This window comes from Agelaius phoeniceus, chromosome 37 (genome assembly GCF_051311805.1).
Source record: "Agelaius phoeniceus isolate bAgePho1 chromosome 37, bAgePho1.hap1, whole genome shotgun sequence".
NCBI classification, from domain to species: domain Eukaryota; kingdom Metazoa; phylum Chordata; class Aves; order Passeriformes; family Icteridae; genus Agelaius; species Agelaius phoeniceus.
The window spans coordinates 1,346,844-1,374,465 of record NC_135302.1 but is presented as its reverse complement, the minus strand read 5'-3'; the positions used below and the strand labels follow the sequence as shown (position 1 = coordinate 1,374,465).

General features: G+C 45.5%; 3 protein-coding genes across 3 annotated transcripts; 1 reads left to right on the top strand and 2 right to left on the bottom strand.

Annotated features, from left to right (window-relative positions):
• Positions 1-51: 51 nt before the first annotated feature.
• On the bottom strand, positions 52-10,028 carry LOC143696656 (serine/threonine-protein kinase LMTK3-like; the record flags this gene model as incomplete). The annotated part of the gene is given in 8 exon segments (XM_077193239.1): positions 52-400; positions 445-1,269; positions 2,472-2,609; positions 5,175-5,299; positions 6,989-7,057; positions 7,059-7,074; positions 8,685-8,881; positions 9,849-10,028. Coding segments are annotated over 8 exon segments (1,899 nt in total), but the record flags the coding sequence as incomplete, so codon positions are not given.
• A 1,494-nt stretch (positions 10,029-11,522) lies between these two features.
• On the bottom strand, positions 11,523-22,141 carry LOC143691913 (serine/threonine-protein kinase LMTK3-like). The gene is made up of 5 exons (XM_077170955.1): positions 20,872-22,141; positions 18,914-19,032; positions 15,009-15,129; positions 12,686-12,747; positions 11,523-11,659 (listed from the first exon to the last, which is right to left on the bottom strand). The coding sequence occupies exons 1-5, from the start codon at positions 20,918-20,920 to the stop codon at positions 11,609-11,611; spliced, it is 402 nt and encodes a 133-aa protein (XP_077027070.1). The 5' UTR covers positions 20,921-22,141; the 3' UTR covers positions 11,523-11,608.
• Positions 22,142-22,226: 85 nt separating this feature from the next.
• On the top strand, positions 22,227-25,423 carry RPS9 (ribosomal protein S9). Its single transcript, XM_077193238.1, has 3 exons — positions 22,227-22,358; positions 23,417-23,521; positions 25,224-25,423. Exons 2-3 carry the CDS (start codon positions 23,425-23,427, stop codon positions 25,421-25,423), a joined length of 297 nt encoding a protein of 98 aa, XP_077049353.1. The 5' UTR covers positions 22,227-22,358; positions 23,417-23,424.
• Positions 25,424-27,622: the final 2,199 nt, after the last annotated feature.

Genomic DNA, 27,622 nt, shown 5'->3' with positions numbered 1-27,622 from the left:
CCGGTCTTGACCCAATGATGACCGGTCCTGGCTCAATGTCCGGTTCCTGGGTCAATATTGCCGGTCTTGACCCAACGATGACCGGTCTTGGGTCAATGTCTGGTCTTGACCAATGATGACCGGTCCTGGCTCAATGTCCGGTCCTGGGTCAACAATGACCGGTCCTGGCTCAATGTCCGGTCTTGGGCCAATATTGGCCGGTCTTGACCCAATAATGGCTGCTTTTGGGTCAATGTTGAGTCTTGGGTCAATGATGACCCGCTCTTGACCCAACCATGACCGGTCTTGGGTCAACAATGACCGCTCTTGGCTCAATGTTGAGTCTTGGGTCAATGTCCACTCTTGACCCAACGGTGACTGCTGCTGGGTCAATGTCCGGTCTTGGTCAACGATGACCGCTCTTGACCCAACAATTGACCGGTCTTGGGTCAACGATGACTCAACGATGACGAATCTTGGGTCAATGTCCACTCCTGGGTCAACGCTGACCGCTCCTGGGTCAATGTCCGGCCTTGGGTCAACGATGACCGCTCTTGACCCAACATTGACTGGTCTTGGCCCAATGTCCACTCCTGGCCCAACGTTGACCGCTCTTGACCCAACGATGACGAATCTTGGGTCAACGTCCACTCCTGACCCAACGCCCGTCCCCTCCCCCACTCCGGCGACAAAACCTCCCTGACGACGACGACGTCATTGATGACATCACCGATGACGTCACCGCCCCCTCTCCCACCCCCGGGGGGCGACAACGCCGCCAGCGCGGGCGGCTCTTTTGTCACCTCCGACGATGACGTCACCACCGACGATGACGTCACCGACGATGACGTCACCGCCGCCGCCCCGTGCTCCTCCAACCGCACGAAAAACTCGGAGGTCCCCGAGGGGCTGCGCGCCCCCAGCACCGGCAGCACCCCGGCGGGGACGGCTCGGGGACGCCGGCGGTGACCGCGGTGACGATGCCACCCCCGGTGCCCCCGGTGCCCCCGGCGCGGCGCCGGCCGCGCTCCCAAAGGCACTCGAGGGCCAGGCCGCCCCCGTGCGCGTCCTGAGTGACCGTCAGCACGTCCTCGGTGTCCGGCAGCGCGTCCAGCAGCGGGGAACGGTGACACCGGTGACGCCTGCGCGTCCTGGGGTGGTGACAGTGGTGGTGGCAGCGTTGGGGACGTTTGGGGACGCCGGGCCAGCAGCGAGGAGAGGCGGGCGTGGAGCTGGTCCAGGGTGGGGCGCTGGGGAGGGGGCAGGCGGCAGGACTGGAGCAGCTCCGACCTGGGGGGACGTGGGGGGACGGTGAGAGGGAGTGGGGACGTTTGGGGATGTGTGGGGATGTTTGGGGGCGTTTGGGGACGTTTGGGGGCGTTTGGGGACGTGTGGGGGCGTTTGGGGACATTGGGGACACTGGGGGGATTGGGGACGTTTGGGGACGTTTGGGGATGGTGACAGGGTGTGGGGACGTTTGGGGACGTTTGGGGACGTGTGGGGATGGTGAGAGGGTTTGGGGACATTTGGGGGCGTTTGGGGGCGTTTGGGGACACTGGGGGGATTGGGGACATTTGGGGACGTTTGGGGACGTTTGGGGACGTTTGGGGACGTTGGTAGGAATCGAGGCATTGTGGAGGTTGGGGACATCTGGGGACATTGGGGACATTGGGGACACTGGGGGATTGGGGACATTTGGGGACATTGAGGTGATTTGGGGACATTTGGGGACATTTTAGGACTTTGGGGGATTTGGGGACATTTGGGGACATTGAGGTGATTTGGGACGTTTGTGGGGATGTTGGGGACATTGGGGGGGATTTGGGGACATTTGGGGACATTTTAGGACTTTGGGGGGATTTGGGACATTTGGGGACATCAGGGACAGATTCCCCCTATTTCCCCCCATTGTCCCCAATGTCCCCATTGTCCCCATTCCCCCCACTGTCCCCATTGTGTCCCCAATGTGTCCCCATTGTGTCCCCACTGTCCCCAATGTGTCCCCATTGTCCCCCCCATTGTCCCCCCCCATTGTCCCCACTGTGTCCCCATTGTCCCCCCCATTGTCCCCCCCACTGTCCCCAATGTGTCCCCACTGTCCCCCCCCACTGTCCCCATTGTCCCCCCCCCATTGTCCCCAATGTGTCCCCCCCGTCCCCGCTCTCACCATTGTCCCCAATGTGTCCCCATTGTCCCCAAACCCCCCAATCCCCCCCACTGTCCCCATTGTCCCCAATGTGTCCCCATTGTCCCCCCCCATTGTCCCCCCCCGCTCTCACCATTGTCCCCAATGTGTCCCCATTGTCCCCATTGTCCCCATGTCCCCCCCCCATTGTCCCCATTGTCCCCACTGTCCCCATTGTCCCCATTGTCCCCATTGTCCCCATTGTCCCCCCCATTGTCCCCCCGCTCTCACCACTGTCCCCATTGTCCCCAATGTGTCCCCCCCCCATTGTCCCCCCCCCCCATTGTCCCCCCCCCCCCTCTCTCACCAGGCCGGCGCCGCCCGGGGTGGGGGCAGGGCCGGGGGGCGGCGGCTCCGGAGCCGCCCCAGGAGCTGCAGGTCCGAGAGGTGGGGGAGGGGCTGGGCCCCCCACTCCAGGAGCTCCCACAGGGTCACGCCCAGGGCCCTGAGGGGACACAGGGACACCAATGTCACCAATGTCACCATCAGTGTCACCAATGTAATCATCATTGTCATTGTCATCATCATTGTCATCATTGTCAGCTCCCACAGGGTCACGCCCAGGGCCCTGCAGGGACACCATTGTCACCATCAGTGTCACCAATGTCACCAATGTCAGCATTGTCATCATTGTCATTATTGTCATCATCACTGTCAGCTCCCACAGGGTCACGCCCAGGGCCCTGAGGGACAAAGGTGTCACCATTGTCACCATCAATGTCATTGTCATCATCATTGTCACCATTGTCAGCTCCCACAGGGTCACGCCCAGGGCCCTGAGGGGACACAGGGACACCATTGTCACCATCAGGGTCACCAATGTCAGCAATGTCACCATCATTGTCACCAATGTCACCATTGTCATCATCATTGTCATTATTGTCATCATCATTGTCATTGTCATCATCATTGTCACCATTGTCAGCTCCCACAGGGTCACGCCCAGGGCCCTGCAGGGACACCATTGTCACCATCAGTGTCACCAATGTCACCAATGTCAGCATTGTCATCATTGTCATTATTGTCATCATCACTGTCAGCTCCCACAGGGTCACGCCCAGGGCCCTGAGGGGACAGAGGTGTCACCATTGTCACCAATGTCACCAATGTCACTGTCAGTGTCACCATTGTCATTGTCATCATCAGTGTCACCATTGTCACCATTGTCAGCTCCCACAGGGTCACGCCCAGGGCCCTGAGGGGACACCAATGTCACCATTGTCATCGTCATCATCATTGTCATTGTCACCATTGTCAGCTCCCACAGGGTCACGCCCAGGGCCCTGAGGGGACACGGGGGACACCATTGTCACCAATGTCACCATCAGTGTCACCAATGTAATCATCATTGTCATTGTCATCATCATTGTCACCATTGTCAGCTCCCACAGGGTCACGCCCAGGGCCCTGAGGGGACAAAAGTGTCACCATTGTCACCAATGTCATCATCATTGTCATCATTGTCATCATCATTGTCATTATTGTCATCATCATTGTCACCAATGTCACCATTGTCACCATTGTCAGCTCCCACAGGGTCACGCCCAGGGCCCTGCGGGGACACAGGGACACCAATGTCACCATTGTCACCAATGTCATCATTGTCATCACTGTCAGCTCCCACAGGGTCACGCCAGGGCCCTGAGGGGACACCAATGTCACCAATGTCATGATCAGTGTCACCATTGTCACCATTGTCACCATTGTCACCATTGTCAGCTCCCACAGGGTCACACCCAGGGCCCTCAGGGGACACAGGGACACCAATGTCACCAATGTCACCAATGTCACCAATGTCACCATTGTCACCGTCAGTGTCACCAATGTCACCATTGTCACCATTGTCACCATCAGTGTCACCAATGTCACCAATGTCACCAATGTCACCAGGGCCACCCTTCGGTGTCGCCAATGTCACCATTGTCACCACCATTGTCACCTCCCCCAGTGTCACCCCGATGTCCCCGATGTCCCCGAATCCCCCCCAAAATCCCCTCAATGTCCCCAATGTCCTTAAAGACCCAAATCCCCCGAATGTCCCCATTGTCCCCAAATGTCCCCATTGTCCCCAATCTCCCAAATGTCCCCAAATTACCCCAACGTCCCCAAATCCCCGAATTTCCCCAGTGTCCCCAAATGTCCTTAAAGACCCAAATCCCCTCAATGTCCCCCATTGTCCCCAATGTCCCCAAATCCCCCAAATGTCCCCAATCCCCCCAAAGTCCCCCAGTGTCTCCAATGTTCCAAATGTCCCCAAATCCCTCAAATGTCCCCAATCCCCCCAGTGTCCCCAATGTCCCCAAACCCCCTGAGTGTCCCCAATCCCCTCAATGTCCCCAGTGTCCCCAATGTCCCCAAAGTCCCCAATCCCGCCCAATGTCCCCAATGTCCCCCAGTGTCCCCCAATCCCCCCAAATGTCCTTAAAGACCCAAATCCCCCCAATGTCCACAATGTCCCCAAATCCCTCAAATGTCCCCAATCCCCCCAGTGTCTCCAAATGTCCCCCAGTGTCCCCCAGTGTCCCCCAATGTCCCCCATTGTCCCCAATCCCCCCAAAGTCCCCAAATATCCCCCAATGTCCCCCAATGTCCCCCAATGTCCCCAATCCTCCAAATGTCCCCCAATGTCCCCAAATGTCCTTAACGACCCAAATCCCCCCAATGTCCCCCGTGTCCCCAAATGTCCCCATTGTCTCCAGTGTCCCCAATGTCCCCAAATCCCCTGAATGTCCCCCCAATGTCCCCAAATGTCCTTAAAGACCCAAACCCCCGATTGTCCCCATTGTCCCCAATCCCCTCAATGTCCCCAAATCTCTCAATGTCCCCGAATGTCCCCAATCCCCCAAATGTCCCCAAATCCCCCCAGTGTCTCCAGTGTCCCCAAATGTCCTTAAAGCCCCAAATCCCCTGAATGTCCCGAATGTCCCCAAATGTCCCCATTGTCCATGAATGTCCCCAATGTCCCCAATGTCCCCAATGTCCCCAGTGTCCCCCCAGTGTCCCCCCTGACCAGACGTTGCTCTCTCTGCTCTGCGGCGCCACCTCCAGCGTCCCCCGGGCTCCCTTTGTCACCAGCTCCGGGGCCACCCAGCGCAGCGGCACCAGGGCGCGCTCGGGGGTCACGAAATAATCCTCCTGGATTTGGGGCAAAAATTGGGAAATTCCCAAAATTCCAGAAAATTCCGGGAGTTTTCTACAGTCCCGGGGGCGTTTCGGAGAAATTTTGGCGAAATTTCGTAAAAATTCGGCTGAAATTCCCATAAAAATTATCGGGAGGTTTTTTTTTTTTGGTGTTGCAAATGTTAGCGGACGCCCCGAATTCCCGAAGTTTGGAAAAGGGCGGAAAGTTCTGGGGATTCTGCGAGATTCCGGAGGAATTGCGGCAAAATTTTGTGAAAATTCCGCCCAAATTTGCCCCTAAAATTTGCCCCAAAATTTGCCCAAAAATTCCCCCCAAAAATCCCCTAAAATGCCCCAAAATTTACCCCCAAAAAATTCTCAAAATCCCCTAAAATCTCCCCCTGAAATCCCCCAAAAATTCCCCTAAAATCTCCCCCCAAAATCCCCCCCAAAATTCCTTCCAAAAATTCCCAAATTCCCCCCAAAATCCCCAAATTCCTCATCAAAATCCCCCCAAAATGACCCCAAAAATTCCCCCAAAATCCCCTGAAATGCCCCAAAATTTCCCCAAAAATCCCAGAAATCTCCTCCCAAAAAATTCTCAAAATCCCCTAAAATGCCCAAAATTTCCCCAAAATCCCCCTCAAAAAAGTCTCAAAATCCCCTAAAATCTCCCCCCAAAATCCCCCAAAATCCTCCTCAATCCCACCAAAATTTCTTCCAAAAAATCCCAAATCCCCCCAAAATCCCCAAATTTCCTCATCAATTTCCACAAAATCTCATCCAAAAAATTCCCCCCAAATTCTCTAAAATCTCCCCCCAAAAATTCCCCCAAAAATCCCCAAATTTCACCCAAAAACCTCCCCCAAAAATCCCAAAAAATTCCTCCCAAAATCCCCCAAAATTCTTCTCGATCCCACCAAAATGACCCCAAAAATCCCAAATTCCTCTCAAAATTCCCCCCAAAATTCTCCAAAAATCCCCAAATTTCACCCAAAAACCTCCCCCAAAAAATTCCTCCAAAACCCCCCCAAAAAATCCCCAATTCCCCCCAAAATGACCCCCAAAATCCCCAAATTCCTCTCAAAATTCCCCCCAAATTCTCCAAAAATCCCCCAAAAATGACCCCAAAAATCCCCAATTTCACAAAATTCCCATTTGCCCCCAAATTCTCCCCAAATTCTCCCAAATTCTCCAGAAGTCCCCAAATTTCACCCAAAAACCTCCCCCAAAAATCCCCAAAAATCGCCCCAAAATCCCCCCCCCCCCAAATCCCCAAAATTCCCATTTTCCCCCCAAATTCCTCTCAAAATTCCCCCAAAATCCCCAAATTTCACCCAAAAACCTCCCCCAAAAATTCCCCCAGAATCCCCCAAATTCCCCCAAAAATGACCCCAAAAATCCCCGATTTCACAAAATTCCCATTTTCCCCCAAAATTCTCCAAAAACCCCCAAATTTCACCCAAAAACCTCCCCCAAAAATCCCAAAAAATTCCTCCAAAATCCCCCCCAAAAAATCCCAAATCCCCCCCAAAATGACCCCAAAAATCCCCAAATTTCACCCAAAAACCTCCCCCAAAAACCTCCCCCAAAAATCCCTCCAAAATCCCCCCCAAAAAATCCCCAAATCCCCCAAAATCGCCCCAAAAATCCCCTAAAAAACCCAAAATCGCCCAAATTCCCCAATTTTGGCCCCAAACGCACCCTGTAGTGGGCGGGGCCCAGGCCGTAGTCCCCGATCCGCGCCGTCAGCTCTGACGTCAGCAGAACGTTTCCGGAGAGCCAGGTCGCTGGTTTGGGGTGAAAACAGCAAATTTTGGGAAAAAAAGGACAAAAATCGGGGAAAAAAAGTGAAAATTTGGGGGAAAAACCTCAAAGTTTGGGGTTAAAAATTTTGGTGAAAAATTGGGAAAATTCAAGGTGAAGTCGTGAAGGTAGAGGGGGGGAATCCTGAAATTTTTGGAGGAAAATGTGAAATTTTGGGGTGAAATCTCAGGATTTTGGGAAAAGAGCCGAAAGTTGGGGAAAATCCCAAAGTTTTGGGGAAAAGGAAGTGAAAATTTGGGGGAAAGGCGTGAAATTTCGAATTTTAATGGATTTTTATGGGGATTTTAACGGGATTTTTAATGGGAATTTTTGAATTTTAGTGGATTTTTAACGGGAATTTTTGTGGGGATTTTGGATTTTTATGGGGATTTTAATGGGATTTTTAATGGGAATTTTTGAATTTTAATGGGATTTTTAATGGGAATTTTAATGGGAATTTTTGAATTTTAATGGGATTTTTAATGGGAATTTTAATGGGAATTTTTGAATTTTAATGGGATTTTTAATGGGATTTTTATGGATTTTAATGGAATTTTTAATGGGAATTTTGGATTTTGGTGGGATTTTTAATGGGAACTTTGTGGGGATTTTAACGGGATTTTAATGGATTTTTATGGATTTTAATGGATTTTTTTGAGTTTTATGAGGACTTTAATGGGATTTTTAATGGGAATTTTATGGGAATTTTTGAATTTTAATGGGATTTTTAATGGGATTTTTATGGATTTTAATGGAGTTTTTAATGGGAATTTTGTGGGATTTTAATGGGATTTTTTTGAGTTTTATGAGGACTTTAATGGGAATTTTGTGGAATTTTGGATGTTCATGGGGATTTTAATGGGATTTTTGGTGGGACTTTTAATGGGATTTTTAATGGGAATTTTGGCTCTTCATGGGGATTTTTGTGGGGATTTTTGTGGGATTTTTATGGATTTTAATGGATTTTTTGAATTTTATGAGGACTTTAATGGGATTTTTAATGGGATTTTGGTGGGGATTTTAATGGGATTTTTAATGGGAATTTTGAACTTTTATGGGATTTTAATGGGAATTTTGGATTTTCATGGGATTTTAATGGGATTTTTGTGGGGATTTTAACGGGATTTTTTTTGAGTTTTATGAGGATTTTAATGGGATTTTTATGGGAATTTTGGATTTTTATGGGGATATTTAATGGAATTTTTAATGGGATTTTTAATGGGAATTTTTGTGGGATTTTTATGGATTTTAATGGGATTTTTTTGAGTTTTATGAGGACTTTAATGGATTTTTATGGGGATTTTTGTGGGATTTTAATGGATTTTTAATGGGAATTTTTGAATTTTTATGGGGATTTTAATGGGAATTTTATGGATTTTAATGGGATTTTTAATGGGAATTTTTGAATTTTCATGGGGATTTTAATGGGATTTTTATGGATCTTCACGGGATAATTTTGAGGATTTTAATGGGATTTTAACGGGATTTTTCACGGGAATTTCCAATTTTCGTGGGGATTTTTTTTTTTATTTTTTGGGGGCCGGGATTTTGGGATCCGCCCGGGTTTTGGGGCGAATTCCGTCGATTTCGGTACCTGTGGACGAAGCCGTGCTGGTGCAGGTGCCGCAGCCCCCGCGTCACCTCCAGGGCCAGGCGCTCCAGGGTCCCCAAATCCCGCCCAGGAGGCGGGGCTGGAGAGGAGGCCACGCCCCCGGCCACGCCCCCGGTCACGCCCCCGGCCCCGCCCCCGGCCTGGCCCCGCTGGGCCCTCAGGTAACGCTTGAGGTCACCCTAAAAGGGGAGGGAAAAAACGCAAATTTACCCCAAAAAACACCAAAATTCACCCCAAAAAGCACCCCAAGAAACCCCAAAATGCACCCCAAAAACCCCCAAAATTACCCCAAAATTCAGCCCAAAAAAACCCAAAATTCAGCCCAAAATTCACTCAAAAAAACCCCAAAAATCACCCCAAAAACCACACCAAAAAACCCCAAAAACCACAGCAAAAACCACCCCAAAAAACCCCAAAATTCACCCCAAAAACCCCCAAAATTCACCACCAAAAAAACCCCAAAAACCACCCCAAAAAAACCCTCCAGGTAACGCTTGAGGTCACTCTAAAAGAGGAGGGAAAAAAACGCAAAATTTACCCCAAAATTACCCCAACATTCAGCCCAAAAAACCCCAAAATTCAGCCCAAAATTCACTCAAAAAAACCCCAAAATCACCCCAAAAACCACCCCAAAAAACCCCAAAATTCACCCCAAAAACCACCCCAAAAAACCCCAAAATTCACCCCAAAATTCACCCCAAAAAACCCCCAAAAATTCCCCCCCAAACTTCTCCAAATTTCCCCTAAATTTCCTCAAATTCTCGAAATTCAAAAAATTCCCCAAAATCCCCCAAAACCTCCCCAGAACAATCCCAGACCCCCCCGTCCCAACATTTCCCAAATTTCCCAAAATTCCTCCCCAAAATTTCAATTTTACACCCCAAGTTCTGATTTCCCACCCAAAATTCCCAATTTCCCACCCAAAATTCCGATTTTTTCCACCCAAAATTCCCAGTTTTCCACCCAAAATCCCCTTTTTTCCACCCGAAATTTCCAATTTCCCTCCCAAAATTGTGATTTTCTCTCCCCAAATCCGAATTTTACACCCCAAAATCGCATTTTTTCCACCCCAAACTCCCAGATTTGCCCAAAAATCGCCCGAATTTGCCCAAAATCGCCGGAATTCGCCCCCAAATCCGGGCTCACCATCTGGCAGTACTCCCAGACCAGCAGCAGGGGGCGCTCCCGGCACCCGCCCAGGCACCGCAGCAGATTCGGGTGGCGCAGGGTCCTGGGGAGACCCAAAAAACTCCGAATTTCACCCAAAATCCCAGCCCCAAATCCCCTCAAATTCCAGCCCCAAAACCCCCTGAATTCCGCCCAAAATTCCGGACAAAAATCCCCCGAATTTCACCCAAAATACGGCACAAAATCCCCCAAAATTCCACCCGAATTTCACCCGAAATCCACCCAAAATCCCCAAATTCCACCCAAAATCCGACCCAAAATCCCCCAAATTCCACCCAAATTTCAGCCCCAAATCCCACCCAAAATTCTGGCAAAAAACCCACCCCAAATCCCTCACATTCCACCCCAAAAAACCCCGAATTCCACCCAAAATTCCAGCCCAAAACCCCTCAAATTCCACCCAAAACCCCCTGAATTCCGCCCAAAATTCCGGACAAAAATCCCCGATTTTCACCCCAAATACGGCACAAAATACCCCAAAATTCCACCCGAATTTCACCTGAAATCCACCCAAAATCTGGCCCCAAAATCTCCCAAATTCTGGCCAAATTCCGGCCCCAAATCCCCCAAATTCCACCCAAAATTCCACCCCCAAAAACCCCCAAATTCCACCCAAAATTCCAGCACAAAACACCCCCAAATTCCACCCAAAATCCCCAAATTCCACCCCAAAAAACCCCAATTCCACCCATATATTTTTTTATATTTAGGGGTGTTTTGGGGGGAATTTTGGGGGTATTTTGGGGCATTTTTGGATATTTCAGGGAATTTGGGGCTATTTCGGGTGGTTTTGGGGCATTTTTGGGCTATTTTGGGCGATTTTGGGGCCTTTTTGGGCTATCCTGGTGTGGTTTTGGGGTATTTTTGAGGATTTTGGGGTATTTCGGGTGTTTTTGGGGTGTTTTTGAGGTGTTTTGGGGGTGGTTTTGGGGTATTTTTGGTGGTTTTTGGGGTGTTTTTGAGGTATTTTTGGGGGTATTTTGGGTGATTTTGGGGCCTTTTTGGGCTATCTTGGTGTGGTTTTTGAGGTGTTTTGGAGGATTTTTGGGGTGTTTTGGGTGTTTTTTGGATGTTTTGGGGTTTTTCTGGCGTGGTTTTAGGGTGGTTTTGAGGTGTTTTTAAGGGGTTTTTGGGTTTTTTTTGAGGTGGTTCTGGGGGTGTTTTATGAGGAATTTGAGGTGGTTTTTGAGCTGTTTTGGGGTGGTTTTGGGGCATTTTGGGTGGTTTTGAGGTGTTTTGGGTGTTTTTGAGGAATTTGGGGTGGTTTGCAGTGTTTTTTGAGGAATTTGGGGCGGTTTTGGGGCATTTTTGAGGAATTTTGGGTGGTTTTGAGGTGTTTTTGAGGTATTTTTGAGGATTTTGGGGTGTTTTGGGTGTTTTTGGGGTGTTTCTGGGGTGGTTTTGGGGTGGTTTTTGAGGTGTTTTTGAGGTGTTTCTGAGGTATTTTTGGGGGTATTTTGGGGGGTATTTTGGGCTGTTTGGGGTGTTTTTGGGGCATTTTGGGCGTTTTTGGGGTGGTTCTGGGGTGGTTTTGAGGATTTTGGGATGGTTTTGAGGCGTTTTTGGGGCAGTTTTGGGGAATTTGAGGTGTTTTTGGGTGTTTCTGAGGTGGTTTTGGGTGGTTTTTGGGGTATTTTGGCCGCTTTCGGTACCTGTAGGGCTCGCCTCAGCCAGGAACCGCCTCCTCTCGGGAGTCCCCGCCCCCGCCCTCAGCTCCTTCAGCACCACCTGGCAGGGCCGGGACCCCCCCTCAGCTCCCCCAGGATCACCTGGAAAAGCCAAAAAAAACCCCAAAATTCAGCAGGAAAAAAACCCCCAAAATTAAAAAAAAATTAAAAAAAAAAAAAAAAATTTAAAAAAATTTAAAAATTAAAAAAAAAAAAAACCTGTTAGAAAAGAGAAAAAATGGGGTTGGGAATGGATAAAAAATCCTGGTTAAAATGAGATAATTCTGTTAGAAATTGCAAAAAATCTCATTAAAACCACCTAAAAATTTTATTAAAAATAAAAAAAAACTTCATTAAAATCGGATTAAAATAACAAAAAAAACTCTGTCGTAAAAACCACACTAAAGCCCCAAAAAATCCAATTTAAAACCACTCCCAAAACCCCATTTAAAACCCCCCCAAAAATCCCATTAAAAATCCCCAAAAATCCTATTTAAAAATCCCCTAAAAATCCCATTAAAACTTCCCAAAAACCAAAAAAGAAATCTCATTAAAAACTCCCAACAAATCCCATTAAAACCCCCCAGAAAACCCCAAAAAATCTCATTAAAAACTCCCAAAAATCCCATTTAAAAATCTCATTAAAAACCCCCAAAAATCCATTAAAAATCCTCCAAAAATCCCATTAAAAACCCCCCAGAAAACCAAAAAAATCTCATTTAAAACCCCCAAAAATCCCTTTAAAATCTCATTAAAAACCCCCAAAATCCCATTAAAAATTCCCCAAAAATCTCATTAAAAACCCCCCAAAAATCTCATTAAAAACCCCCAAAAATCCCATTAAAAATCCCCCAAAAATCTCATTAAACCCCCCCCAAAACCCATTAAAAAAATCTCATTTAAAACCCCCCAAAAATCTCATTAAAAATCCCAAAAAAATCCCATTAAAACCCCCCCAGAAAACCAAAAAAATCTCATTAAAACCCCCAAAAATCCCCCAAAAATCCCTTTAAAAATCAAAAAAATCCCCCAAAATCCCCAAATTTCCCCCCAAAGCGCCCGAAATTCCCAAATTTTCCCCCCAAATTTCCCGAAATTCCCAAATTTCCCGAAATTCCGGATTTGGACCTTTCCGAACCAGGCGGTGCCGATTTCCTGCAGGAGGCTCAGCTGCTGCTGCCCTGGGGGAGCTGCCACCCAAAATTCAACATTTTCACCCCAAAATTCAACATTTCCACCCAAAATTCCCCATTTTTCCCCCAAAATTCAACATTTTTCCCCCAAAAATCCCAAATTTCTGCCCAAAATTCCCAATTTACACCCCAAAATTCAACATTTTCCACCCAAAATTCAACATTTCCAACCCCAAAATTCAACATTTTCCACCCAAATTCAACAATTCCACCCCAAAATTCAACAAATTCCACCCAAAATCCCCATTTTTCCCCAAAAATCCCAAATTTTCTGCCCAAAATCCCAATTTTCTTCCATTTTCCCCCCATTTTTCCCCATTTCCCTCCCAACACCCCCAAATTTTCCCATTTTCCCCCGATTTTCCCCCCAAAATTCCCATATTTTTTCCCCATTTACCCCCATTTTCCCCCAATTCCACCCCCAAATTTTTCCATTTTCCTCCCGTTTTCCCCCAATTTTTCCCCAATTTCCCCCAATTTTCCCAAATTTTCCTCAACTTCTCCCAATTTTCCCAAATGTTCCCATTTCCTCCCCATTTTTCCCACTTTCCCCCCATTTTTCCTCCCATCCCCCCCCAAATTTTCCCACTTTTACCCAAATTTTTTCCCAATTTTCCCCCCATTTTTCCTCATTTTTTCCCACATTTTCCCATTTCCCCCATTGTTCCCCATTCCCCCCCAAATTTTCCCATTTTCCCACTTTTTTCCCAATTTATTCCCCAATTTTCCCCCCAATTTTTTTCCCATTTCCCCCCATTTTCTCCCCAATTTCCCCCATTTTTTCCCCCTCAAATTTCCCCATTTTCTCCCCAATTTTCTCAATTTCCCCCCATTTTTCTCCGCAATTTGCCCCCATTTTCCCTCCCATTTCCCCCCATTTTTTTCCCAATTTTCCCCCATATTGTCCCAATTTTTCCCCCAATTTTTCCCCATTTCCCCCAATTTTTTCCCAATTTCCCCCAATTTTTTCCCCATTTTCCCCCATTTTTCTCCCCAATTTCCCCCATTTTCTCCCCAATTTTTCTCCCATTTTCCCTCAATTTTCCCCCATTTTCTCCCAATTTTTTCCCCATTTTTCTCCCCAATTTTCCCCCCATATTTTTCCCCATTTTTCTCCCCAATTTCCCCCATTTTCCCCCCAAATTTTCCATTTCCCCCCCCAATTTTCCCCCATTTTTCTCCCCAATTTCCCCCATTTTTCCCCCTCAAATTTCCCCATTTTCTCCCCAATTTTTTCCCCATTTTCTCCCAAATTTTCCCCCATTTTCCCTCCCATTTCCCCCCAAATTTTTTCCCAAATTTCCCCCCATATTTTCCCAAATTTTCCCCATATTTTCCCCCATTTTCCCCCATTTCCCCCCATATTTTTCCCATTTTTCTCCCCAATTTCCCCCATTTTTTCCCCAAATTTTCCCCCTCCAATTTCCCCATTTTCTCCCCAATTTTTCCCCCATTTTTCCTCAATTTTCCCCCAATTTTCCCCAATTTTCCCCCCATTTTCTCCCATTTTTTTTTCAAATTTCCCCCCAATTTCCTCCCCCATTTTCCCTCCCATTTCCCCCCATTTTTTTTCCCAATTTCCCCCCATATTTTCCCAAATTTTCCCCCAATTTTTCCCCATTTCCCCCCCATTTTCCCCCCCATATTTTTCCCATTTTTCTCCCCATTTTCCCCCCATTTTTCTTCCCAATTTCCCCCATTTTTTCCCCAAATTTCCCCATTTTCTCCCCAATTTTTCCCCCATTTTTCCTCAATTTTCCCCCATTTTCCCCCAATTTTTTCCCCATTTTTCTCCCCCATTTCCCCCCCATATTTTCCCCCATTTTTCTCCCCAATTTCCCCATTTTCCCCCAAATTTTCCCATTTCCCCCCCCAATTTTCCTCCATTTCCCCCCAAATTGTTCCATTTTTCCTCCCATTTTCCTCCAATTTTTTTCCCAATTTCCCCCCATTTTTCCTCAATTTTTTCCCAATTTTCCCATTTCCCCCATTGTTCCCCATTTCCCCCAATTTTTTCCCCAATTTATTCCCAAATTTTCCCATTTCCCCACAAATTTTTCCCTCCATTTTCCCCAATTTTCCCCCATTTTCTCCCCAAAGTTTCCCATTTTTCCTCAATTTTTTCCCCAATTTCCCCCCCATTTCCCCCCATTTCCCCCCCATTTTTCCTCCCTTTCCCCCCCAATTTCTTTCCCAATTTCCCCCCATTTTTTCCCCAAATTTCCCCGTTTTTTCCCAAATTTTCCCCCATTCCGTACCCGGGGGCGGCTCCAGGGGCACCACGAACACCTCAGGGCTGGGGGAGGGGCAGCCCGAGGAGGCCTCGCCCGGAGCCGAAAATTCCCCGGAATCCTCGGCCCCGTCCGGGCTCTCCAGCTCCTGAGGGGAACATTCCCGAAAATTCCAGAAAATTCCGGAAAATTCGGGGAATTTTTCTGATTTTTTTGGGATTTTTTCCGATTTTTCTGAGGATTTTTTTGGGAATTTTGAGGTGAATTCCCCGGAATCCTCGGCCCTGTCCAGGTTCTCCAGCTCCTGAGGGGGACGTTCCAGAAAGTCCCAGAAAATTCCCAAAAAATTCACGAAAATTCCCAAAATTTGGGCATTTGGGGAACTTTTCCAATTTTTTGGGATTTTTTCTGATTTTTTGGGGATTTTTTCTGATTTTTCTGAGGGATTTTTTTGGGAATTTTGAGGTGAATTCCCTGGAATCCTCGGCCCTGTTCTGGGCTCTCCAGCTCCTGAGGGGAAAATTCCCAAAAATTCCAGAAAATTTGGGGATTTTTTGGGATTTTTTCTGATTTTCTGAGGAATTTTTGGGGATTTTGAGGTGAATTTCCCAGAATCCTCGGCCCCTTCCGGGCTCTCCAGCTCCTGAGGGGGACGTTCCAGAAAATTCCCATAAATTCATGAAAATTCCCAAAAAATTCATGAAAATTCCAGAAAATTTGGGCATTTGGGGAATTTTTCCCCATTTTTATGAGGAATTTTTGGGGATTTTTCTTAGGAATTTTTGGGATTTTGGAGGAATTTTTTGGAATTTTTGAGGTGAATTCCCCGGAATCCTCGGCCCTGTCTGGGCTCTCCAGCTCCTGAGGGGAACGTTCCAGAAAATTCACGAAAATTCCCAAAAAATTCATGAAAATTCCCAAAAAATTCACGAAAATTCCAGAAAATTTGGGCATTTGGGGAATTTTTTTCCCATTTTTATGAGGAATTTTTGGGGATTTTGGAGGAATTTTTGGGAATTTTGAGGTGAATTCCCCGGAATCCTCGGCCCTGTCCGGGTTCTCCAGCTCCTGAGGGGGACGTTCCAGAAAGTCCCGGAAAATTCCCAAAAATTCACGAAAATTCCCAAAAAATTAATGAAAATTCCAGAAAATTTGGGCATTTGGGGAATTTTCCCGATTTTTTGGGAATTTTCGGGATTTTTCTTAGGAATTTTTGGGAATTTTGAGGTGAATTCCCCGGAATCCTCGGCCCTGTCCGGGCTCTCCAGCTCCTGACGGGGAAAATTCCAGAAAATTCATGAAAATTCCCAAAAAATTCCAGAAAATTCCCAAAAAATTCACGAAAATTCCAGAAAATTTGGGCATTTGGGGAATTTTTCCCCATTTTTATGAGGAATTTTTGGGGATTTTGGAGGAATTTTTTGGAATTTTTGAGGTGAATTCCCCGGAATCCTCGGCCCAGTCCGGGCTCTCCAGCTCCTGAGGGGAAACTTCCAGGAAATTCCCAAAAATTCATGAAAATTCCCAAAAAATTCATGAAAATTCCAGAAAATTTGGGCATTTGGGGATTTTTTCTGATTTTTTGGGAATTTTCGGGATTTTTCTTAGGAATTTTTGGGGATTTTGGAGGAATTTTTTGGAATTTTTGAGGTGAATTCCCCGGAATCCTCGGCCCTGTTCGGGCTCTCCAGCTCCTGAGGGGAACATTCCCGAAAATTCCAGAAAATTCCCAGAAATTCCAGAAAATTTGGGGAATTTTTGCGATTTTTTGGGATTTTTTCTGATTTTTCTGAGGATTTTTTTGGGAATTTTGAGGTGAATTCCCTGGAATCCTCGGCCCTGTCCGGGCTCTCCAGCTCCTGAGGGAAACTTCCAGAAAATTCCAAAAAATTCTGGGAAATTCCAGAAAATTCAGGGATTTTGGGAATTTTTTTCCAATTTTTTTGAGGAATTTTTCCGATTTTTTTCTGAGGATTTTTTGGGGTGATTTTTAGCATTTTTTGGGTTGAATTTTCAGGGTTTTGGGGTGAATTTTTGGGGATTTTTGGGGGTTGATTTTTTCAAGGCTTTTTGGGTTGAATTTTCACGATTTGGGGGTTTTGGGGGGTGAATTTTGATCATTTTGGGGGATGAATTTTTGTGGGTTTTGGGGCAAATTTGGGGCATTTTTTTCATTTTTTTCGGGTTTTTTTGGGTGAATTTTTGTGGGTTTTGGGGCAAATTTGGGGATTTTTTTCGGGTTTTTTTTGGGTGAATTTTTATGGGTTTTGGGGCAAATTTGGGGATTTTTTTTTCATTATTTTTGGGTTTTTTTGGGTGAATTTTTGTGGGTTTTGGGCAAATTTGGGGATTTTTTTTTTGGTTTTTTTCGGGTTTTTTGGGGTGAATTTTTGTGGGTTTTGGGGTGAATTTGGGAAATTTTGGGGGTTGATTTTTTCAAGGCTTTTTGGGTTGAATTTTCACGATTTGGGGGTTTTTGGGGGTGAATTTTGATCATTTTGGGGGATGAATTTTTGTGGGTTTTGGGGCAAATTTGGGGCATTTTTTTCATTTTTTTCGGGTTTTTTTGGGTGAATTTTTGTGGGTTTTGGGGCAAATTTGGGGATTTTTTTCGGGTTTTTTTTGGGTGAATTTTTATGGGTTTTGGGGCAAATTTGGGGATTTTTTTTTCATTATTTTTGGGTTTTTTTGGGTGAATTTTTGTGGGTTTTGGGGCAAATTTGGGGAATTTTTTTTCATTTTTTTCGGGTTTTTTGGGGTGAATTTTTGTGGGTTTTGGGGCAAATTTGGGGATTTTTTTTTGGTTTTTTTCGGTTTTTTTTGGGTGAATTTTTGTGGTTTTCGGGTGAATTTGGGAAATTTTGGGGGTTGATTTTTTTAAAGGCTTTTTGGTGGAATTTTCACGATTTGGGGGTTTTTGGGGGTGAATTTTGATCATTTTGGGGGTGATTTTTTGAGGGTTGGGGGTGAATTTTTTGTGAGTTTTGGGGCAAATTTGGGGATTTTTTTCGGGTTTTTTTGGGTGAATTTTTGTGGGTTTTGGGGCAAATTTGGGGATTTTTTTTCATTTTTTTCGGGTTTTTTGGGGTGAATTTTTGTGGGTTTTGGGGCAAATTTGGGGATTTTTTTTCTTTTTTTTTTGGGTGAATTTTTGTGGGTTTGGGGGCAAATTTGGGGATTTTTTTTCATTTTTTTCGGGTTTTTTTGGGGTGAATTTTTGTGGGTTTTGGGGCAAATTCGGGGAATTTTTTTTCATTTTTTTCAGGTTTTTTTGGGGTGAATTTTTGTGGGTTTTGGGGCAAATTCGGGGATTTTTTTCGGGTTTTTTTGGGTGAATTTTTGTGGGTTTTGGGGTTAATTTTTGGAGATTTTTGGGGTTGATTTTTTTCAAGGCTTTTTGGGTTGAATTTTCACGATTTGGGGGTGAATTTTGATCATATTGGGGGTGAATTTTTGTGGGTTTGGGTGGTGAATTTTTGTGGGTTTTGGGGCAAATTTGGGGATTTTTTTTCGGTTTTTTTTGGGTTTTTTTGGGTGAATTTTTATGGGTTTTGGGGCAAATTTGGGGATTTTTTTCGGGTTTTTTGGGTGAATTTTTGTGGGTTTTGGGGCAAATTTGGGGATTTTTTTCGGGTTTTTTTGGGTGAATTTTTGTGGGTTTTGGGGCAAATTTGGGGATTTTTTTTCGGTTTTTTTTGGTTTTTTTGGGTGAATTTTTATGGTTTTGGGGCAAATTTGGGGATTTTTTTCGGGTTTTTTGGGTGAATTTTTGTGGGTTTTGGGGGCAAATTTGGGGGTTTTTTTTCATTTTTTTCGGGTTTTTTTGGGTGAATTTTCAGGGTTTTGGGGCAAATTTGGGGATTTTTTTGGGGGTTTTTTAGGGAAATTTTTGGGGATTTTTTTGGGGTGAAATGTGGGGTTTTTGGCGTCACCTTGAAGCCGAGGTCGCCGCGCTTGCAGCACAGGCAGGTGAGGAGGAGGAGGACGAAGGCCACGAGCCCCGAGCACGAGAGCAGCAGAGCGGCCGAGGGGGGACCCGCGGGGGCCGGGCCTGGAATGGGGCAAAAAACGGGAAAATTGGGAAAAATTGGGGGGAAAAATGGGGGAAAAGTGGGGGAAAAATGGGGAATAAATGGGGGAAAAATGGGGGAGAAATGGGGAATAAATGGGGGAGAAATGGGGGAAAAATGGGGGAAAATTGGGGAAAAAATGGGAAATAAATGGGGAATTAATGGGGGGGAAATGGGGAATTAATGGGGAAATAATGGGGAATTAATGGGGAATTAATGGGGGAAAATGAAGAGAAAATGGGGAATAAATGGGAAATAAATGGGGAATAAATGGGGGAAAATTTGGAATAAATGGGGGGAAAAAGGGGGAATAAATGGGGGAAAATTTGGAATAAATGGGGATTAAATGGAGGAAAATTGGGGGAAAAATGGGGAAATAAATGGGGGAAAATGGGGAATAAATGGGGAATTAATGGGGGGAAATGAGGAGAAAATGGGGGAATAAATGGGGAATAAATGGGGAAAAAATGGGGGAATTAATGGGGAATTAATGGGAAATAAATGGGAAATAAATGGGGAATAAATGGGGGGAATAAATGGGGGAATAAATGGGGAAAAATGGGGAAATAAATGGGGGAAAATGGGGAATAAATGGGGAATTAATGGGGGGAAATGAGGAGAAAATGGGGGAATAAATGGGGGAAAAACATGGAAAAATGTGGGGAAAATGGGAAAAAGTTGGGGGGAATTGGGATTTTGAGGGTCCAGGAGGATTTTGGGGGCACGGGAGCGGACAGACAGACGGACACAGGGACAAAACAGCCTGACTGATAGCCAATAATCGATAATCAATAGCCAATAATCCACACCTGATAGCCAATGATCAATAATCAATATCAGATAGTCAATAATCGATAATCAATAGCCAATAATCCACACCTGATAGCCAATGATCAATAATCAATATCTGATAGCCAATAATCGATAATCAATGGCCAATAATCCACACCTGATAGCCAATGATCAATAATCAATATCTGATAGCCAATAATCGATAATCAATGGCCAATAATCCACACCTGATAGCCAATGATCAATAATCAATATCTGATAGCCAATAATCGATAATCAATGGCCAATAATCCACACCTGATAGCCAATGATCGATAACCAATATCTGATAGCCAATAATCGATAATCAATAGCCAATAATCCACACCTGATAGCCAATAATCAATAACCACTAATCCACATCTGATAGCCAATAATCAATAATCAATGTCTGATAGCCAATAATCAATATCCACTAATCCACATCTGATAGCCAATAATCAATAATCAATATCTGATAGTCAATAGCCCGTAATCAATAACCAACAGGCGATACTCGATAATCCATACCCAATAATCAATAACCAATATCTGATAGTCAGTAGCCCATAATTCAATAACCGATAATCAATACTCCATAATCAATCTCCGATAACGGATACCCGATAAGCGATCCCTGCTAATCAATAATCTATAATCAATAATCGATAATTGATAACCGATAATCGATCACTCACCATGGGCCGGGGGCGCGCCCAGCGCTCCCAGCGAGGGTCGATAATCGATCCCCGAGAGCCGATCCCCAATACCCGATAATCGATAACCGATAATCAATAATCGATAACCGATAATCGATAACCATTAATCGATACCCGATAATCGATCACTCACCGCGGGCCGGGGGCGGTCCAGCGAGGGTCGATAATCGATCCCCGATAGCCGATCCCCAATACCCGGTGATCGATAACCGATAATCGATAGCCGATAATCAATAATCGATACCCGATAATCGATAACCATTAATCGATACCCGATAATCGATCACTCACCGCGGGCCGGGGGCGCCCCCAGCGCTCCGGGCGGTCCCAGCGAGGCCATGGCCGCCAGCAGGGGAGGGAGGGGCCAAAGGGGGCGGGGCCAAAGGGGAGGAGCCGGGTAGGCCCCGCCCCCTTCATCACCAGGCCCCGCCCCTTCGGGGGAGGGGTCACCAGGGGAGGGGCCGGGAGGGGAGGGGGGGGGGCATGAGGGGAATTGGGGGAATTTGGGGGAAATTTGGGGATAATTGGGGAAAATGGGGAAAAAAGAGAAAATTTAGGGGAAAATGGGGAAAATAAGGAGGAGAAAATGGGGGAAAAGAGGAAAATGGGGAAAATGAGGGGAAAAAAGAAAAAAATGGGGAATTAAATGGGGGGAAATTGGGGAAAAATTAGGGGAAAAAAGGAGGAAAAATTGGGAAATGGGGGAAAATGAGGAAAAATGGGGGAAAAAAGGAGGGAAAATGGGGAAAATTAGGGAAAAAAAGAGGAAAAATTGGGGGGAAAATGGGAGAAAAATGGGGGAAATTCAATGGGGTGAAAATAAGGGAAATTTGGGGAAAAAATTGAGAGAATAAAGAGGAAAAAATGGAATTAAATGGGGGGAAAGTGGGGGAAAATTAGGGAAAATAGGGGAAATGGGAATTAATTGGGGGAAAACTGGGGAAAAATTGGGGGGAAAAGGAGGAATAAATGGAGAAAAATTAGGAAAAATGGGGGAAATTTTGGAAAAATTAGAGAAAAATGGGGTAAAAGCGGGGAAAAAAGGAGGGAAAAGGGGAGAAAATGAGGGAAAAAAAGGAAAAAATGAGGGAAAAAGAGGAAAGATGGGGAACAGAAAGAGGAGGAAATGGAATTAAATGGGAGAAAAAAGAGGAAAAAAGGAAATTAAATAGGGAAAAAGAGAGAAAAATGGGAAATGAAGGAGAGACAAAATGGGGAAAATTGGGGAAAAGGGAGGAAAAATGAGAATTTGTTGGGGAGGAAATGCGGAAAATTAGGAAAAAAGGGGAATGAAGGGGTGGAAAAATGAAGAAAAATCGGGAAAAAAAGGAGGATTTGTGAGGGAGAAAGGAGGGAAAATAATGAAAAAATGGAGGGAAAATGGGGCAAAACGGGGCAAAAAAGGGAATTTAGGGCGGGGTTTAAGGGGGAATTTCAGAGGCAAAAAAGGCGAATTTTAGGGAGGGGAAAAACGAGGGGAAAACGGGAAAAATAAGGCAAAAAAAAAAAAAAAAAGAAAGAGGAAAACCGGAATTGCGGGAGGGGGAGGAGGGGGGGATTTAGGGGAGGGGGGACAAAGAGGGGGGGTGGAAAAAAGGGGAGGGGGCGGCGCTAAAAGGTGGGGGGGGGGTCCCGGGGGGGTCTCCGGGTGCGGAGGCGGCGGCGGCGCCGCTGTCGCGACCGATCGCGACCGACGGCGACCCCCCCCCAACCCCCCGGCCCCCCCCGCGCTCGGCGCCGCCAATGGTCCCGCCCAGGCCGGAGCCGGCGCCGATTGGGTAAAGCGGCTGTCAATCAACGGCGCAAAGGGAGGGGCGGGGCGCTCGCAGGGGTTGTCATGGCAACAGAGGATGGGGATGGAAATTTTGGGGGGTTTGGGGTTTTTTTGGGGGGTTTTTGGTTATTTTTTTCAATTTTCGGGATTTTTTGGGGGGATTTTTGGGACACTGGGTGGGAATTTGGGGGAATTTTGGGATATTGAGAGGTGTGGGGAATTTTGAGCGATTTTGGATGGAATTTTTGGTTTTTTGGGGTGATTTGAGGGAATTTTTGGTTAGTTTTTGGACACCGGGCGAGATTTTGGTGGATTTTTGGGATATTCCGGGGTGTGAGGGGATTTTTGGCAGGAGTTTTGGGGGTTTTTAAGACATTGAGGGGGGTACACGGAGCTACACCCCCGGGACGTCTAGGGACGCATCTAGACAGATGCGCGAGCCCTCAATGTCCCCTAAAATTGCCCAAAATGTCCCAAATTCACCCCAAAATCCATCCGCTGCCCCTTGGAGGACTGCGCGCTCTCCCCCTCCCTCAGAAAAATAGAGCGGCCTCCCCTCATCTCTATGATCCTCCCTTCCCTCTTCCTTATTGGTCGACACCGCCCCCGTTGCGCGCTCTGATTGGCTGCCATAAAGCCAGTGGGCGTAGCGTTCTCCACTAGAGTATATAAACCGGCTCTTGAAACCTCGCCCTTCTTTCCGTGCCCGCAAACGCGGCGCGACTGAGGTGAGGGCGCTCCCGCCGCCGGTACATGGGATCCTTCTGGGGCTCCCCCCCGTCTCTCCCGGAGCCTTCCCAGTGCTACCGGGACGTCCCCGGGATTTACCGGGAGCGGCGGCATCGCTTTAAGGCGATGCTGAGGCCTCGGCAAAGCTCTGAGGCCGCGCAAAGCTCTGGGGGCGCATGCGCGGCGCTGGCGTCCCCTGGCGGGCGGGGACAGCGCGCATGCGCAGAGCGCGCCACGTGGTGGGGGGGGCGCTGGAAATTTGGGAGATTCGGGAAAATTTGGGGAATTTTATGGAATTTTGAGGTTAAAGAATATCGCGATATGGCTCCGCAGCTGTCGCGATGCCCGTGGCCCGGAGCTGGGTGTGTCGCAAGACCTACGTGACCCCGCGGCGCCCCTTCGAGAAGTCGCGGCTCGATCAGGAGCTGAAACTGATCGGTAAGACTGGGAAAAATGGGAATTTTTGGGATTTATGAGGGAAAAAAGTGGGAATTTTAGAAGCTATGAGGGAAAAAATACTGGGGTTTGTGGGATTTTGAGGAATTTTCCCGGTTTTTAGGGGAGTACGGGCTGCGGAAAAAGTTAAAATGATGAGGGAAAAAATCGCTTCTTTTCGGTAAAAATTCGGATTTTTGTGGGAAAAAGGTTTTGGAATTCCCGGATTTCCCCATAATTTGGGAATTTTGAGGAATTTTCCCGGTTTTTAGGAGGGTACGGGCTGAGGGATTAAAAGCTAAAATTATGAGGGAAAAAAATCGTTTTCGTTGGTAAAAACTCGGATTTTTGTGGGGAAAAAAACGTTTTTTGTGGTAAAAAGGGTTCGGAATTCTCAGATTTTGCCGGAATTGTGGGAATTTGGAGGAATTTTGCGAAATTTTGCCGGTTTTGAGGGTAGTGCGGGCTGAGGTAAAAAAGTCAAATTATGAGGGAAAAATCGATTTTTTCGGGGTAAAAACTCGGAGTTTTTGGGGAAAAAAAAGTTTTTTGTGGGAAAAAGGGTTCGGAATTTTTAGATTTTGCCGGAATTGTGGAAATTTATGGGAATTTTGAGGAATTTTGACGGTTTTGAGGGGAGTACGGGCTGAGGGAAAAAAAGTCAAATTATGAGGGGAAAAAATCGGTTTTTTCGGTAAAATTCGGTTTTTTGTGGGGAAAAAATTTTTTTGGGGGAAAAAGGGTTCGGAATTTTTAGATTTTGCCGGAATTGTGGGGAATTTAAGGAATTTGAAGAATTTTTCCGGTTTTAAAGGGGAGTACAGGCTGAGGGGAAAAAAGTCGAATTATGAGGGAAAAATCGCTTTTTTCGGGGTAAAAACTCGGATTTTTTGGGGAAAAAAAACATTTTTGTGGTAAAAAGGGTTCGGAATCCTCAGATTTTGCCGGAATTTGGGGAATTTAAGGAATTTTGAAGAATTTTTCCGGGTTTAAAGGGGAGTACAGGCTGAGGGGAAAAAAGTCAAATTATGAGGGAAAAATCGATTTTTTCGGGGTAAAAACTCGGATCTTTTTGGAAAAAAAAACATTTTTGTGGTAAAAAGGGTTCGGAATACTCGGATTTTGCCGGAATTGTGGGAATTTTGCGGAATGTTGCGGAATTTTGCCGGTTTTGAGGGGACCACGGGCTGAGGGGAAAAGGTCCAATTATGAGGAAAAATCGTTTTTTTTGGTAAAAATTCGGTTTTTTGTGGGGAAAAAAAAGTTTTTTGTGGGAAAAAGGGTTGGGAATTCTCAGATTTTGCCGGAATTGTGGGAATTTGGAGGAATTTTGAGGAATTTTGACGGTTTTGAGGGGAATACGGGCTAAGGGGAAAAAAAGTCAAATTATGAGGGAAAAATTCGCTTTTTTCGGTAAAAATTCGGTTTTTTGTGGGGAAAAAAAGTTTTTTGTGGTAAAAACGGGTGGGAATTCTCAGATTTTGCCGGAATTGTGGGAATTTTGCGGAATGTTGCGAAATTTTGCCGGTTTTCAGGGGAGTACGGGCTGAGGGGAAAAGGTCCAATTATGAGGGAAAAATCGATTTTTTCGCGGTAAAAACTCGGATTTTTTTGGGGAAAAAAACCATTTTTGTGGGAAAAAGGGTTGGGAATTCTCAGATTTTGCCGGAATTGTGGGAATTGTTCGGATTTTTCCCGTTTTCAGGGGAGTACGGGCTGCGGAACAAGCGCGAGGTGTGGCGGGTGAAGTTCACGCTGGCCAAGATCCGCAAGGCGGCGCGGGAGCTCCTCACGCTCGATGAGAAGGACCCGCGGCGCCTCTTCGAGGGTCAGTTTTACACTAAAATTCCCCTTTTTTACCTCAAATTCTTCCCTTCTAGTCCCTCTTTTAGCTCAAATTTTTAGGAGTTTTTTTTTTGGATTTTTTCTGCTTTTTTTCGGATTTTTTCTGCTTTTTTTTTTTTCAATTTTCTGCCGTTTATTTTGATTTTTTTCACGTTATTTCTTCCTTTTTTTGGAGATTTTTCCCTAATATATTTCTATTTTTTGTGGAATATTTGGGGTTTTTTTGGGGTTTTTTTTGTGGTTTTTTTGGGTTTTTTTTGTTTTTTTTTTTTTTTAATCTTTTTCCCAATTTTTTCTGGAATTTTTGGAAGAGGAGAACCTGTGGTGCCGCTTTGAGGGCGCTGATTGGGACACAAAACCCTTTTTTACCTCAAAATTCTGCTTTTCTATTTCTTACTTTGTTCTGTTTTTTTGGTGTTTTTTTCTGATTTTTTTCTAAATTTTTTTCCCGCTTTTCCTTTCCTTTTTTCTTTTTTTTTTTCCTGATTTTATTCAGATTTTTCCGATTTTATTTTATTATTTTATTTTATTATATTATTGTATTTTACTTTACTTCACTTTTCCCTCCACTTCCTTTTCTCCCCATTTTCTCTCTGTTTTCCGCCAAATTTTCGATTTTTTCCCCATTTTCCCCTAATCTGTGCCTTTCCCCCATTATTCCCGAATTTATTCCCCAATGTCCCCTTAAATTCCCTTTTTGGTATCTTTTTTCCATTTATTTCCCCCATTTCCCCCCTCCCTTTTCCCCATCCTCAATTTTCCCAAAATCCCAGATTTTCCCCCCAATTTCCTCCTTCTCTCCTCATTTTTCCCTTAATTTCAGAGCCTTTTTCCCTTTCAATTTTCCACCTTTTCCCCCTCATTTCCCCCATTTTTTAACCCATTTTCCCCAATTTCTCCCATTTTTCTCCCTCCCTTTTCCCATCCCAAATTTTCCCAAAATCCTAGATTTTCCCCCAATTTCCTCTCCCCTTTCCTCAAATCTTTTCTTTTTTCCCCTCATTTTTCCCTTAATTCCAGAGCGTTTTCCCTTTCAATTTTCCACATTTTCCCCATTTTTTCTCCGATTTTCCCCCAATTTCTCCCCATTTCTCCCCCTAACTCTTCCCAACCCCCCCAATTTCCCCAATTTTCCCAAACTCCTCCTTTTTCCCCCAATTTCCTCTTTCCCCAATCTCTTTCTCCCCTCGTTTTTCCTTAATTCCAGCGTTTTTCCCTTTCAATTTTCCACCTTTTCCCCCTCATTTTCCCCATTTTTTTGACCATTTTCCCCCAATTTTTTCCTTTTTTTTTTCCCCAACTTTTCCCAAACTCCCTCACATTTTCCCAAAATCCCAGATTTTTTACCCAATCTCTTCTCTTTTTCCCCTCATTTTTCCCTTAATTCCTGAGCTTTTTTCCTTTTCAATTTCCCACCTTTTCCGCATCATTTTCCCCATTTTTTTCACAATTTTCCCCAAATTTCTCCCCATTTCTCCCCCTCCCTTTCCCCATCCCAAATTTTCCCAAAATCCCAGATTTTCCCCCCAATTTCCTCTTTCCCCCCTCACTTTCCCCTTAATTCCAGAGCTTTTTCCCTTTCAATTTTCCACCATTTTCCCTATTTTTTAACCGATTTTCCCCCAATTTTACCCCATTTTCCCCCCATTTCACCCCTAAGTCTTCCCAAACCCCCCAATTTTTCCCAAAATCCCAGATTTCCCCCCTCATTTTTCCCTCAATTTCAGCGTTTTTCCCTTCAATTTTCACATTTTCCCCATTTTTTCTCCGATTTTCCCCCTATTTCTCCCCATTTTCCCCCCATTTTCCCCCTAACTCTTCCCAAACCCCCCAAATTCCCCAATTTTCCCAAAATCCCAGATTTTTCCCCAATCTCTTCTCTTTTTCCCCTCTTTATTTTCCTTAATTCCAGAGCTTTTTCCCTTTCAATTTCCCACCTTTTCCCTCTCATTTTCCCCATTTTTTACCCGATTTTCCCCCAATTTCTCCCCATTTCTCCCCCCTACCTCTTCCCAAACCCCCCAAACTCCCCAATTTTCCCAAAATCCCAGATTTTCCCCCCAATTTCCTTTCCCCTTTCCCCAAATCTTCTCTCTTTTCCCCCTCACTTTTCCCTTAATTTCAGCGTTTTTCCCTTTCAATTTTCCACCTTTTTCCCTTATTTTTCTTCATTTTTTTACCATTTTCCCCCAATTTCTCCCCATTTTCCCCCCATTTCACCCCAACTCTTCTTAAACCCCCCAATTTTCTCAAAATCCA

Bases quoted from the DNA above. Each gene is read 5' to 3' on its own strand.
- LOC143691913 (XM_077170955.1), bottom strand. From the start codon at position 20,920: ATGGCCTCGCTGGGACCGCCCGGAGCGCTGGGGGCGCCCCCGGCCCGC. The intron at 19,033-20,871 runs GTGAGTGATCGA...GCCCCATTCCAG, and splicing joins GGGGGCGCCCCCGGCCCGCG to GCCCGGCCCCCGCGGGTCCC. The intron at 15,130-18,913 runs GTGACGCCAAAA...TGTTCCCCTCAG, and splicing joins GCGGCGACCTCGGCTTCAAG to GAGCTGGAGAGCCCGGACGG.
- RPS9 (XM_077193238.1), top strand. From the start codon at position 23,425: ATGCCCGTGGCCCGGAGCTGGGTGTGTCGCAAGACCTACGTGACCCCG. The intron at 23,522-25,223 runs GTAAGACTGGGA...TCCCGTTTTCAG, and splicing joins TCAGGAGCTGAAACTGATCG to GGGAGTACGGGCTGCGGAAC.